At 39.2% G+C, this 13288-nt stretch overlaps 1 protein-coding gene and 1 long non-coding RNA gene across 4 annotated transcripts in view; one reads left to right on the forward strand and one right to left on the reverse strand.

Annotated features, from left to right (window-relative positions):
• Window positions 1-6144: 6144 nt before the first annotated feature.
• ROR1 (receptor tyrosine kinase like orphan receptor 1) overlaps window positions 6145-13288 on the reverse strand; it is a 154596-nt gene continuing 147452 nt past the window's right edge. For all 3 annotated transcript variants that reach the window (XM_083621106.1, XM_083621104.1, XM_083621105.1), the window contains exons 8-9: window positions 10301-10512; window positions 6145-8893 (exon numbers count right to left, since the gene is read on the reverse strand). In XM_083621106.1, the coding sequence (XP_083477232.1) occupies window positions 7469-8893; window positions 10301-10512 (1637 nt within the window). In that variant the 3' untranslated portion in view covers window positions 6145-7468. The remainder of the gene's footprint in view (window positions 8894-10300; window positions 10513-13288) is intronic.
• On the forward strand, window positions 8205-10629 carry LOC310765759. Its single transcript, XR_014549775.1, has 2 exons — window positions 8205-8316; window positions 10272-10629. It is a non-coding gene; the product is annotated as an uncharacterized lncRNA (long non-coding RNA).

Here is a 13288-nt window from a genome sequence, read left to right on the forward strand (position 1 = left end):
AAGCCTTTGTTTGCTCTTTTGTCCTACCTCCAATCAGAAGCAGGCTTTCATCCAGACCTTGAAACTACAGTTCTTCAACTTCTGCTGGGATCAGATTACAGAAGCGGGGAGGCTCTCCAAACGCAGCAAGTGTTCAAAAAAGCAAGGGCGGGGGAGCAAGTGCTTTAAAATGCTATGGGGCGTGGAGGCAAAACGAAGGGGCTAAGCAGCCCATGCCACTCCCTCACCAACCCCCTTGGCCACATCCCTCAGACGCCTGCTGTGGGGCAGAAGCACAGATTGCAGGAGGAGGAGCCAAGCGGGTTGGTTAAGGTCCAGCGCATCAAGAGCAGGCTTGGTGCCTCCGAACAAGTCCTGGCACAGTTCCCAGGTGTGGGTCTGTCTGGAAGTCAGTGCCGGATTTATGTATAAGCTAAACAAGCTATATCTTAGGGCCCCACTCTCTTGCCCCCCCCAAAAGGGGGAAAAACTGGATGTACATTTCCAAAATATAAGATAAAAAATAAATAAAACCTACATACAGCAACAGTGTTTTGTGTTGAGTAGGTTCCTATGATGTAAGTCATGGGCCCCTCCTGCTAGCATGCTGCCTAATATAAAACATTTTGCTCGTTTCTGTATATAGGGTGCCTACATTCTGCATGTGCCAATGGCTTTAGATACCTATTAGGTCCATAAATTACCATATAGCATATATTCAACACAAAAGCGACAATTTGTTCTTGACAAAGGACCCCATGACCTTCAGTAGCTTAGGGCCTCATCAAACCTAAATCGGGCCCTGATGGAAGTGTATGTTAAGCAGAGCTTCATGGTGGAAAGCAACACACGAGGGCAAGATGGCAGAAAAGGCAAAAGTGCAACTGACACACCATGGCTTTCCCACACATAGATGACCGGAGGAAGAGATGAGCAAGATGCTCTATGCTTTCTGTGATATTTTTGCACATCTGTAGTCAAGGAATAGAAACTTTCATCTCCATTCTGTTGCGCCTTGTTGAACATGGAAGTGTGTGTGCGTGTTGTGTGCGTGAGAGTACTTGTGTTGTGTGTTTGAGACTTGAGCTGCTTAAAAACACACCTGAGAGAATATAAGCACATGCACTGGTGTAAGGTAAAATACTTATACCTGTGTTGTGACAGTGTCAAAGCATGCACAACTGCATTTTTGGTATGGGCCACTGGCCAATTTAAAGTTTATAAATTGTGGCCTTCCCCCAGTTTTCAAAAGCTTTCACATTTCATCCTTGCTATGATTTCCCTCGCTTAGTAGTTTATTGTAGTTTTTGTCTTAAGCTAATGTTGAATGAAATGTTTGGATACAAGTGTGTCATCTCTACCCTAAAGGGGATGTAGTATTAGTCATAAAACAAGATAAAACTACTCCTGTAAGACTTGCTTCTTTAAATCATTCTACTGGCCATTAATTAAAGTAATTAAAGTCAGTGTGTGCCAGTAACATTTGCAAAACTATGTTCTCAACACCATGGCCTTTCTGCTTTAAAAGCATTTTTTGCAAATGCAGCACCAGAACGTGGGTGCTTTATTTCCATGGGACTGTGATGAAATCTGGATGCAATTTCCAGATAAGGAAAAGGATCCAAATTCTGAAGCTAAATCATATAACAGCCAGATTCTGGATATAAAATACTTTGGGGAGAGGTATGGACAGAGTGCAACTACACAGGGTGGGGGTGGGGAAGAGACCAGCAATTCAACAATTGAAAAAACAAGATGTTGTCACAGGGCCTAAGCAAATATAGAGCTCCTGGGATTAACTTTGCAACAGACTTCTTTTGCAGATATCCCCACCTGCATGAGCTTGCTTTTATAGATCTAGTATATATCTATATCCTCTATATCTCATGGTGGTTATACTCCCACATCAGCGGCAAGATCCTGCATGCTGTTCTGTGGTAGAGCAGCTTTTTTAAAAAGCAAAGATGGAGAAATGAAAATGAATTCAGACTTATTTCTGGACACCTAATATTTCAAATATTCTGCAGTTGCTGTTCAATTCAAACAGGAACATAAATTGTTCTGCTGGATTCCTCTACTTTAAAGGTCCCTTGTTAATTCACATCCAGATTCATGTAAAGATTATATTTTATCTCACCAACCCTTAGCACAGCTGTGTGTGCAACAGCTCTTGTGTTTGTTTGGGGGGGGGATTGCATTTGATTTTGTATGTAAAAGCTTTCTTCATCTCACGTTTCTTTCATTGAAATTGCATTTGTTTTGCGTTTCCTTCATGTGCTCATTTTGTTATTCAGTATAGTTTCAAATCTCCATTGAAATTTCCCCTCCACCCTTTTTTATTTATCTATTTATTTTGTCCATTGCTACACTAGAGCAGATATTGGAAGCCACCACCTAACCCCTCAGATGTCTTCATGCAACATCATTCTGTTGCATTTTCAGCAAAAATTAGTAGCCACCAATGGAAAATGTGATAATTGCTGCAGCTGATGCCATTTTATCTTCCCAGGTATCCCAGAATTACCCTGTGTTGGAAGCTTCTGGGGAGATGGGTGGCTGCCAAGAGCAAGCTACTGCTTTCTGCTCTGCTGCCAGCAAAAACATGTAATCCCCACCCACTGGAAACCTTTAACAGTGCTTCCATTCTTCCATGTTTCATCCTCTGAGCATTGGGATAAATGTGAACTGGACCACTAGTTGTTCCAGTTTTCCATTCATCACAAAACATATGCACACCCCTAGATGCAATTCAACTGTAATCTGTCAGAACAGTTGAAATCCTGCTACTAAACACATGCATATTTAGCACTACCGGAATAAAATGGACAATTCCACTCAGAAATGAAATTGGTTTGAAATCAGTTGTCCCACTGCAGACATAAAGATTATTTTGATGATTCAAGGTTGTTCTTCTCAGAGACCAATTCAATACATAGTCTCAATGTGTAGTGTCTTGTATTTTCAGCATTTTTTACTACCTCAGCAATATAAATGTTCTTACTTTTTCAAGCTCAAACAAGAATATGATTGGGGTATATCGGCTGAATGAATCATCTACCCTCATAAAAATATGAAGTTATAAAAATTATTGCAGAAAGTTGCAGCTGCCCCATTGTGAAGTCAAAGGGTTTGTAGGCCCACAGAGAGACCGGGGTTTTGGTGAGTGATGATCCTTAGCGATTGAAGATCCAGCCAGAAGACAGACCTTTTCTGAGAATCAATGGATGTGGTTTTATGAGTAAGAGCTGCATAACCGGTCTCCAATATCATTAAATCTTTATGCTATAGCAGTGCTTTGCATGTGCAATGTAAGAGAATGTGACTGCTTTATTTCCTGTTGATGGAGGGAAATATTTGGAAAGGGGGGGTGGGTAAATGTGCATACAGTGTTTTATTTATTTTTTCTTGCTCTGGGCATCACACGTATGTTCTAAATAGGCTCTTTAAGTATTGTATTTGTTCATTGTTTCTGACACTTTCTTGAAGAGTTTCCTTAACCAGCTTGCAAAGCTGAAATGGTTGCTAAAAGTGGAATACCACTGAGCCAAGCAATTAGTATTTGTACAACCCACATAGTACTCTCTGGAAATTGTTGAATTCACCTTAGCCAGTCTTACCCAGTATGGTCAATGGTCAGGGATGTTGGGAGTTACAGCTCAACAACAACTGGAGAACACCGTACTGGCTATCCCTGCTCTAGGCTGTAGTCCACACTCCCAAGGACTTTCCGGTTCATGGGTCAGTTGGTTAGTCAGTGCATTGATCCAGCTGAGCTATGTGGAGAAACAGCCTGCCAAAATAAATGTGCAGTTGGTAAAGTTGTTACTAGCGAGCATGCTGTTCACACATACCCATGAGTTTTGGAATGCACTGTTTCACTGTGTATGTAACATCAAGCCATAACCCCTGATTAAGCAAAAAGAGCCTGTGCATACAGCTTCCATTTTGTTCATTCCTCCAGTGAGGAAACAAACCACGTAGTGGCTGGCTTAGCATTAGTGGCTGGCCCAGGAATTGTTTCTCCCAAACAATTACAATTGAGATTTGGCTTTAGATTGTGGTTTGCTTGGAGCTAAACAAACCACAAGTGTTGGGTCAGATGTATGTAGTAACAACTAGCCACTCTGTGGTTTGTTTGCACACTGGAGGAAAAGTGCAATGCGGGAGACTTTGATCTGCAAGCACCAGCACATAGCTTGTACACAGCATAATTTGCTTAGCCATAGCCTATGGTTCCGTGTTGCACCTGAATGTGGCCATAGTGTTCTCAATTTTATTGCTAGCAGCCTCATTGTTCCTTGGAGCACAACTGCATTGTATAGTGACTGGGCTGATAATATAGTGACTTGTGAAAGGTCACCCAGTGAGCTTCATGGTTGACCATCCAAACTTAATTCTACTCACTGCATGAATTCTTTTCTTGAGCAACTAACATCATATGTGAGAACTCATAATTGTCTATTCAAGGGGTAGCTAACTTGTGGCCCTCAGGTCGCTGGAGTCCAGATCCCACCAGCCAGCATGACCATGGTAAACAGTGATGGGAGTTGATGTCAAGCTACATCTGAAGGCCCACAGATGCCCCATCCTTGTTTACCCCATTGAATGCTTAAATGCAGAACTGGGTACAAGTATAGCTCCAGGTCCAGCAAGAGATTTGGTCAGTAAGTGTACAAGTCTTCTTGCATGTATTTCAAAAATAAAATCCTATTTTGCTGGTTTGTCAGATCCAAGAACCATGCAGTATTCAGACCTGTCACGTTCATTGTCATATATTTATTTTCAGTCCTTAACTCACTGCAGGGCAATTCCCAGTTCCAGCTGTGATGCTTGCTTTGTAAAAGTGCCTCTCTATTGAATCTTTGTGAAAGGTAAGGAAACTATTAAACTGTGTGAGGTAACCTTTAAATTAGCTGCTTTTTTCTGTTAGCAGGATTAGACAGGATTTTGTCCTTTAATTTCGCTGTTTTTCTGAACTTACATTTGCATCTCTCAAGCTTCATAAGGTATAGTTTAAAGTATTATATTTCATTTATTTGAAGAAAGACGAAATGATTATTTAAAGTGTGAAGGTTTGTGACATTTCTTCCTCTGTATGTCCAAGTTGCAGAAACCGTATTTTCACCAGAGTTTGCAAAATGTTGATTCTTTAGCAAAGGTTCCCCTCACCCATATTATCCAATTGATAGTGTTGAACTGCTTTCTTGTCTTCATTAGCTCCTTTGTGAATTCCTGTTCCTATTTAAGTGTTGTTGTTTTTTTTAAAAAAGCACACAACCTGTACCTTGTGCAAGAAGAAAAAGATTTGATAGTTGGCATTAACAATTTTTTCTATTGCGCAAGACAACTGGCTCAGTTTTTCCTCAGAGCATGGTTTTCACTGCCAGTATTCTATATTTAAGAGACACACAATTGGCTTGCATTTTGAAGATGCTTAAAGCATCCACAAATTAAAATATAAGCAATTTGGCTTGTTATTCAGAATACACCTCATGAGAACTTTTGATCTGTTTAGCAATAGTGACTAGAACAGTAATAATAACTGTAATAGAAGAGCCCAAGGGGGCTTTTAAATTGTTTTTCCTCAGACAGGAGTCTCTTTACCTCATTGCATGGCAAATAACTCTGGAAAATGACGGGGAAATTTTGTAGAGTCATGAAAGTAAGCAGTACACAGAAAAATATAAAATAGCCCACTTTGTGAGATTGATCTGGGGACAGTTTGGGGATGGATGATGATTAACAATAGTCTCAAATGACTAATAACAATAGTCTCAATTGACTTATTGTATAAGGAAGGCTAGCAGGATGTGGCACTTAATCCATCTGAGATTTTCAGAACATTGATTATCATTCCGAAAATATGCATGTTGTTCTTTAAAACCATGTTTTAATAACCAGCAGCATATAATAATCAGAGTTTAATATCACTCTGGTGGTGTCTGAAATACAAAAATGCACTGAGCTTCTGCATAAAGTAGTCTGTGTTGCTACGTTTACATGCTTACCTTAGTGCAACATCCTCAATGAGTAGATTAATAAAGTAATACAGTAATCAAATGCATGCAATGAAAACAAAATATGTATTAAAACATTGTCTGAATGTCACCTTGTATATTTTAAAGACATATCCACGTAGTTAAAAAATGAGAAACAGACAAGAAATAAAAAGCAGGATGTATTTTTCACTTCTGCTATACAAAGACAACATTTTTGTGCAAAAGATTTTGAAAAAAAGTACTGTCAAGTGTCTGAAAGATTTGTGTATATAATCCATACAAAAATTATTTTAATAAAAAAGTCTGAGAGGTTGTAATTTACACAGTATTTTTTCAAACATTACAGTGGTTTCAAAATAATCCAGATTGATTACACCTGAATAAAATTCAGTAATAAAAATGCAATTTTCTAGTAAAAAGTTAATTCTAATTCACATTATTTGAAATGACATACAAAAGTTATCATAGAAAATTTCTAAAAAATTGCTGTGTACAACTGATGGAATGTAGGCTTCCCATTTCAGGGTTATCACTACAAAAGCTATTTATTTTACTTGAAATAATAAATATTCTTGGGAAAACTGATTGTCTGTTATAAAATAAGAATTTAGAGTTTTCTTTAATTAAAGGGTTGCATAGCAACAAAGGGATACAAAAATTCTATTGCAACTACAGATATAACGTCAAGAAGTATAATTTTCACTCACTTATCATATGCAGTTCCAAGAGGGTTCTATTGCTTGTCCTAGTTTATGCATGAGCTTAGACGTATCACTAGACAGAAACTGTTTACATACTCAAAACTGAATATGTCTGAACAAAATTCTTGTCTAAAAAGGAATTGTCATTTTGATAATATATTGCACATCCACTACACTTCTGATTTGTGGATGCTGTTTAAAGGGGGAAAATAATAAAAGTCAATGCCCAATGTGTGCCATTAGAATGAAATACAAGCAAATTTATCACTGTGTTTGGTTTCACCCTGTCTCTGGATCAGGTACGGTACTTGTGTCTTGTGGTGCCCTCAAACCACATTAGACCAAAAAAAAGAGTACAACTTCCATTCTGCAGGAGCATACTTAATTGTCCTCAACATTTGTCTTAACCACATTCATTCATAAAAGTGACCGATATTAAAATGGGTTTAGAATAATAAGATTGCTGAGACAGAAATTACGGAACTGTGATTAAATAAAACGTATCACAGTTAATTTTCTTTTTCACTCACACACAAAAAATTCTTTCTCCTTGGTAGCTGTAAAATAAGGGTTCATCCAAGATACTGAGTGTAAACTCCATTTTTGAAAAATACGGTTGGCACCTCTTTATCCTGTTAAGCACAAATAAACTTCACAGAAGATACTTATTGCAAATATCTCTTTATACAGCCAGAAGAATCTCCAATAAAATATTTGAATATAAATCTCCTCTAAAAACGTTCTATATTCCATATTGTAAATAGGTTTATTTACAAAAGTCTTGTTTATTTACATCTCTGCTGAAATCACGGTCTCATTATGTCCATGAATACTAGAATCTCCTAATAGAGATGTCTGTTTGGAGTCAATTTTGTAGGGTTTTTGAGTTTTGTTTCCAAAAACGGTTATACTAATCCCACTTGGATGACTCTGCATAGACATATGAGACAGCAAAGGAATATTTGCATCCTGATTAGATCCTGAAGAGGGTAAGCTAGTCACGTGCCCGGTGCTGGTTGATCCACTTGCACTACTTGGCGAACGACTCTTTGGTGGAGGACAGTGCTGAATTACTCTGGGTGGGCCTGCAGGCTGGTAGTGAGCAGCTGGGAAAGCAGCATATCCAGGAGGAATTGGATATCCATTTATAGGAATAAATCGCTGGTTTTGAGGTATTGGTGGGCCAATAAATCCAGCAATTTGGCCTTGTGGTATACCCTGTGCTGGAAACATGTAGTTAGGGTACCTAGGGTTACTCAGGTTGCTAACTGGGCTTGCACTGAGAGAAGTTGTCTGAGTGGTAGCATTTCCACCAGAAGGAGTAGTAGAACTAGTGTGACTTGACAGCCCCTCCCAAGAACGCAGCCTGGCATGGATATCTTTAAACCTTGGTCTCCGAGATGGCAGCTCATGCCAACATTCGGTCATTAAGCTGTACATTCTGGGAGGGCAGTCTTCAGAGCATGGCAAAAGTTGTCGCTTCCTAACCATTTCTATGACCTCTTGGTTACTAAATCCATAATAGGGCTGGAGACCAAAGCTGAAAATCTCCCACAGGACAACACCAAAGGACCAGATGTCTGAATCGGAAGAGAATTTGCCATACAGAATTGCCTCTGGGGGCATCCAACGAATGGGTAAGAGGGACTTGTTTTGAACTCTGAAATAATCTGCAGAGTAGATTTCTCTTGACAGTCCCAAATCAGAAATCTTCACGTGGAGCTGTTCTCCAATTAAAATATTTCGAGCAGCCAGATCCTTGTGAACAAAAAAATGACTTGATAAGTATTCCATCCCTGCTGCAATCTGGACTGCTACGTGCAGAAAATCTCCATGATCTAAGCTAGATTTTACAGTACCATCCTCATCACTGCTGCACCCAACATCTGAATGTGGTGATCGCATTATAAGAAATTCATGCAGGTCCCCTTGATTCATGTACTCAAAAAGCATGCAGACTGGCTGCTCCTGAGTCACAACGCCAAGAAGGCAAACGATGTTGGGATGATGCAGTTCTGCCATCAGAGAGGCTTCCTGCTGGAACTCTGCCCACTGTTGTGGATTGTTGCAGTCCTTTAGGGTCTTAATTGCAACCAACTGAGCATGATCCATGCCTGGTAGATAAAGGTGTCCCTTGTAGATTTTGCCAAAGGCACATTCACCCAACTCTTCCATAAAACGGACAGCAGATAGAGGCAGCTCTTTGGCTTTGCTCTGTTAGAAAGAAGACGACATGTCAACAATAAATTTGGATGATGGCTAAAATCTCAGTGCCATATGTCTGATACTGTAGGAGGATACTATAACAAGAGTGGTGTTGCAGTGGTTTTCAAGACACCCCTTCCCATTTCTTTACTTTATAGATACAGGGTTAAAAATAATTCCATCATAAAGCATGTGAACTTCAATGTTTCCATTCATGAAGTAGGTGACAGTAATTGAGCGAGGAACTCAATGTTCAGGACCTTTCGGGAATTAAGTTTTCCTTTACTTGAGATCCTTGCTACTCTCACTCCAATTTTGCCAAAGCAGTATTGCAAACAAAAGAAGACAAAGAAGAAAAGGGGAGGAGCAGAAAGCCCCAATGCACTTTATTATCATTTGAAAGTGACACTCAGGACTGAATTCTAATTTTCCTAACCATTTACAAATTTTAGATAAATACTGTGTGAATTAATATATCGCAGAGGCATTTAAACAAGCAGCCAGTTGACTGTGCAGTGATGGCAGGAAATTAGCTGTATTGTTGAGACACAGATGGTTTATATTATACAAATCCTTTAGGCTAAAACTTGTTTAGGTCTGGCATATTGTAAATTATATTTTAGTAATGAAAGTGAAATGACCTCTGTCTGACCTCATGCAGGATTGTCTGTTTTAACCAACCTAGTGGAAAAGTATGAAAGAAAATGAAGTCATAAAGTTTTGGCAGGAAAGGGGTTCATTTTAAGTTAAGCAGTTATAAATCTGCTTAGTTTTTGTTTGACGGGTATTTGTCATATGGTGGTGTACAAAATGCAAAGAAGTGTAAAACACATACGAGGCACCATGCCAACATAAACCAAGTACAAAGGAAATTTGTCAGGGGACACTTTATCTCTATCAGTTGCTTCTATTAAATGAATGACAAGAGTGGACACAATTTATGATATTATACTAAGCATGTAGCAAGTGCCTTGAGTTAGGGATTACTCTGTAGTAAATGTGCTTAGGATGGCAGCCTAACAGTGCAATCTTATACATAGCCACTCACATGTAAGTCTCACCAAGTCCAATAAGACTAAGTTCTAAGTAAATGAGTACAGGATTTAGTCTCATGTACAAAACTGGGAATTTGGTTTATTTCTTGTTTTTATTGAATCAGTTAGCGTATGTCCAAACTCAATACAATTTTATATTCACAGAAGAAAGAATATTTTATGGAGTGGAAACAATTGTAATATTGTCCTACTAGTATTTGTGAAATGCAGTCAGCTGGGATTGACACATCATTAGGAAAACTATTGCACCCAAAAGAGCTGGAAGAGACCAAAATAGCAAAGGTTCTTTGAACTAGAATACCAAGTGGAAACATTTCTCTTTTATGACATAGGCATATAAAGTAGATTTCACCAACAATACCTTTGGTTTATATGCATTCAGCATAGACATCTCTACGTTCTGTCCTCTGACATGCTTAGGCTGCCTTTGCACTGGAGGGGAAGAAGACTTCTGGTTGTTGCGGCAAATACAGATGAAGAAAAATAGTAAGGCAATAGCCAGGGGAATTGTAACACTTGGCACCAATATATAGAGGATTTCCATTTTATTCTTTTCCTTGGAGTCTTTTGTGTCTAATTCAGAAAAAGAGGGGTGGGGAACAATGGGAAGAAAAGCATAAAATCTCATGCTAAAGAATGCAGTTTTGTACATGAAATAAAACACAAGTTTTGTGTGCCACATGAACTGTTTCTGATGACTGTTCTATTTCTTGACTGAGCAACAATAATACCAGATAGTTGTGTGCTATTAATTTGAGTGCAGTTCATTTGAAGGCACTTCAAGCTTCCAGTGGATAGCCACAGATCCTATTTGGAAAAAAGCCAGCTAAATCCAAACCATTATCATAAGAATTTATTCAGAAACCATGGGGTATGAAGTGCACTTGGAGGAACATTTTTTAAATCCCCAACAAATAATTATATTCACATTAGTGTTGGATTTCATGCTTCTCTAAAAGGCCTGACACATGGCAAAGGTATTCTTTAGGAAAAACTTGACAGCAGATGACAAAGAGTTGAGATAACCTGGACCAAAAAGATAGATACCCACCCAAACTGGCTATGGTTGCCCTGTAATCGGATAGATTAGACATTAAGAAAAACAAGAGCTTAGTGCATAGTTAATTGTTTTTGTAATGCTGTATTTTGGCAGAGCAGCAGTTTTGCAGCTCAAAACTGCCTTAATGGGGTGAGGGGAACCAATTGTTTTCTCTGCGGAGAGTGGGTTTACGTAAGTAACATCACAAAAATGTCCATCTGTGGTGCCAATGCTATAACCCATAAATGGGCTACGTGCCTCTCAATGCCTTCCACACACAAAAAAATTGGCTGAGACTTTTTGATTATACTGAAAAGTTGCCAACATATTTGGGAAGCCAGACAGGTATACAATGCCTTGGCCAAACCAAATGGGGTGGAATGTTTTCCATATCTTTTCAGAAAAAGCCACATAGATAATGTATACTATTTCAGAGAGCCAACAGATACTAGAGTTTAGAACCCTGAAGGAATGAGGCACTGCATTATCTTAACTGTGACATGAACTTCATTCCTAAAATTCAAGTGCAGGCTAGTTCTCAAATTTCTTTTAAGTAGTTCTAATTGTGCTTTTCTAGGTATGGGTAAAAGTACAACTCTTAATCTCTGACTCTCTGATTCATTAGGATTTTAGTGTGCCATCCATTGGGTATTTAGTGGCACTGTTTGAATGTGACAAGTGCTGAGAAAGAATGGCATATAGGCTTCCATTGTATACATCGATAGCTTTATATCTCCCACTCTTGGGTGTGTTGTTCTTTTTAAAATATTTGAAAAAGCGCCAAAGGTGTTGAGTCACATTCTGTGTAGAGTTCAGAAGACCCTAATGCTTCATGGTGAGAAAATGGAGCTGCTTTAGAAGGACGGAAGGAAGGAATGGAGGATGTGGGGAGGAGAGAGAGAGAGAGAGTGAGAGAGAGAGAGAGAGAGAGAGAAAGAAAGAAAGAGAAAATGAGACAGGTGACAAGAGTTGAGAGAGCCTACTGTTGTAGGTGGCATTTCGGACTTTCCAAGTGTCCAAGTGTGCCATAAAGCCCACTTAGAATAGGTCAGCCTGGTGCTCTCCTGTCTTTTGCAATTGAGTAAGCAAGCCATGCAACAGAGAGAGAGAGAGAGCCACTTACATCTGTTGTAGGCATTTTATGTCTTGCATACCAGGTATAAGGGCCAGATGAAGGAAGAGAACACCCTGAAAGATCCTCTGGGAAGGATGGTAGTGGTGTGTGAATGTTATTTTGCTGTTGTTTAGTCGTGTCCGACTCTTCGTGACCACATGGACCAGAGCACGCCAGGCACTCCATTTAGTCCTCCTTAATTATTAATCTTGTGTTTTTATATGGCATATTTCATTTTTGTTTCTGGTATTCTCAACTCCTACCTGCCCCCCCCCAAAAAAAACCATTGGAAAGAAAGAGAGGTGCATGTAGATATTATACTGTAATAGGAGGAGAGTTGCTCTTATTTGTTCTTGATCATGCACACTTTGGAGTGTGGTGGGGAGGAAGTTAATGGAAACTTCCCTCTCTTGTAAGATGCTTGTTTGCATAATACAAATGTATCTATTTCCATTTTTTAAAATGCTTAAGGCTGTGAGTTTATCTTTTTAATTCTCCAATATTAAAAGATAACGGTCTTCTCCATTCTTGCAAGAACTTTAACCTCATGGGGACTACACATCACTCCTGGATTGCAAACAGCTGATCACTGCTGACACCCACCACCCACTCACTCCTGAAGCAGCCATAACAAATGCTGGCCACTAAGGCATGCTGCCAAAAGAATTGAGGGTTCCATCCAGAAAAACCAAATGCTGGTCTAGTTCAAGCCCTGCCCAGAGAGGTGAGTGGGAGCTTGAACATTAGGCTGACACATCTTGACAGTAAAGTCAGACAAGTCGGAAGAGAAGATGCGAACTACTAAGTCAAAGAAGCCACATGTAGCAAAGTGATGAAAGATGAGAGAGACCAAGACCATCACAGCCATTTGATGAATCTTTCAAGGATAAGAAAAGAACAGAGACTCTGAATTTTTGGCAGCAAAACCTGTAGCAACATTTCACCTCTTTCCCTCCTTGTTCAATAACAGAAAGAAGTACATGATAGGAGGCATATGCTGAAGCTCAAGGAAGTACATGTTTCGAAAGCATTTTAAGTTCAACTCTAGCTGTATTTGACATTCCCTTTTATTCTGCCCTGTCATATTTGAAGGTTTCAACAGAAGATGTCTGAAAAGTCTCAAGGACAGTGTTTCTGGAATGATACTACTGTTTCGTGATAGCCAATATTTTTCATCAGCCAATATTTTTCACAAG

Source organism: Podarcis filfolensis (genome assembly GCF_964270895.1).
Source record: "Podarcis filfolensis genome assembly, chromosome: 6".
Classification (NCBI taxonomy): Eukaryota; Metazoa; Chordata; class Lepidosauria; order Squamata; family Lacertidae; genus Podarcis; species Podarcis filfolensis.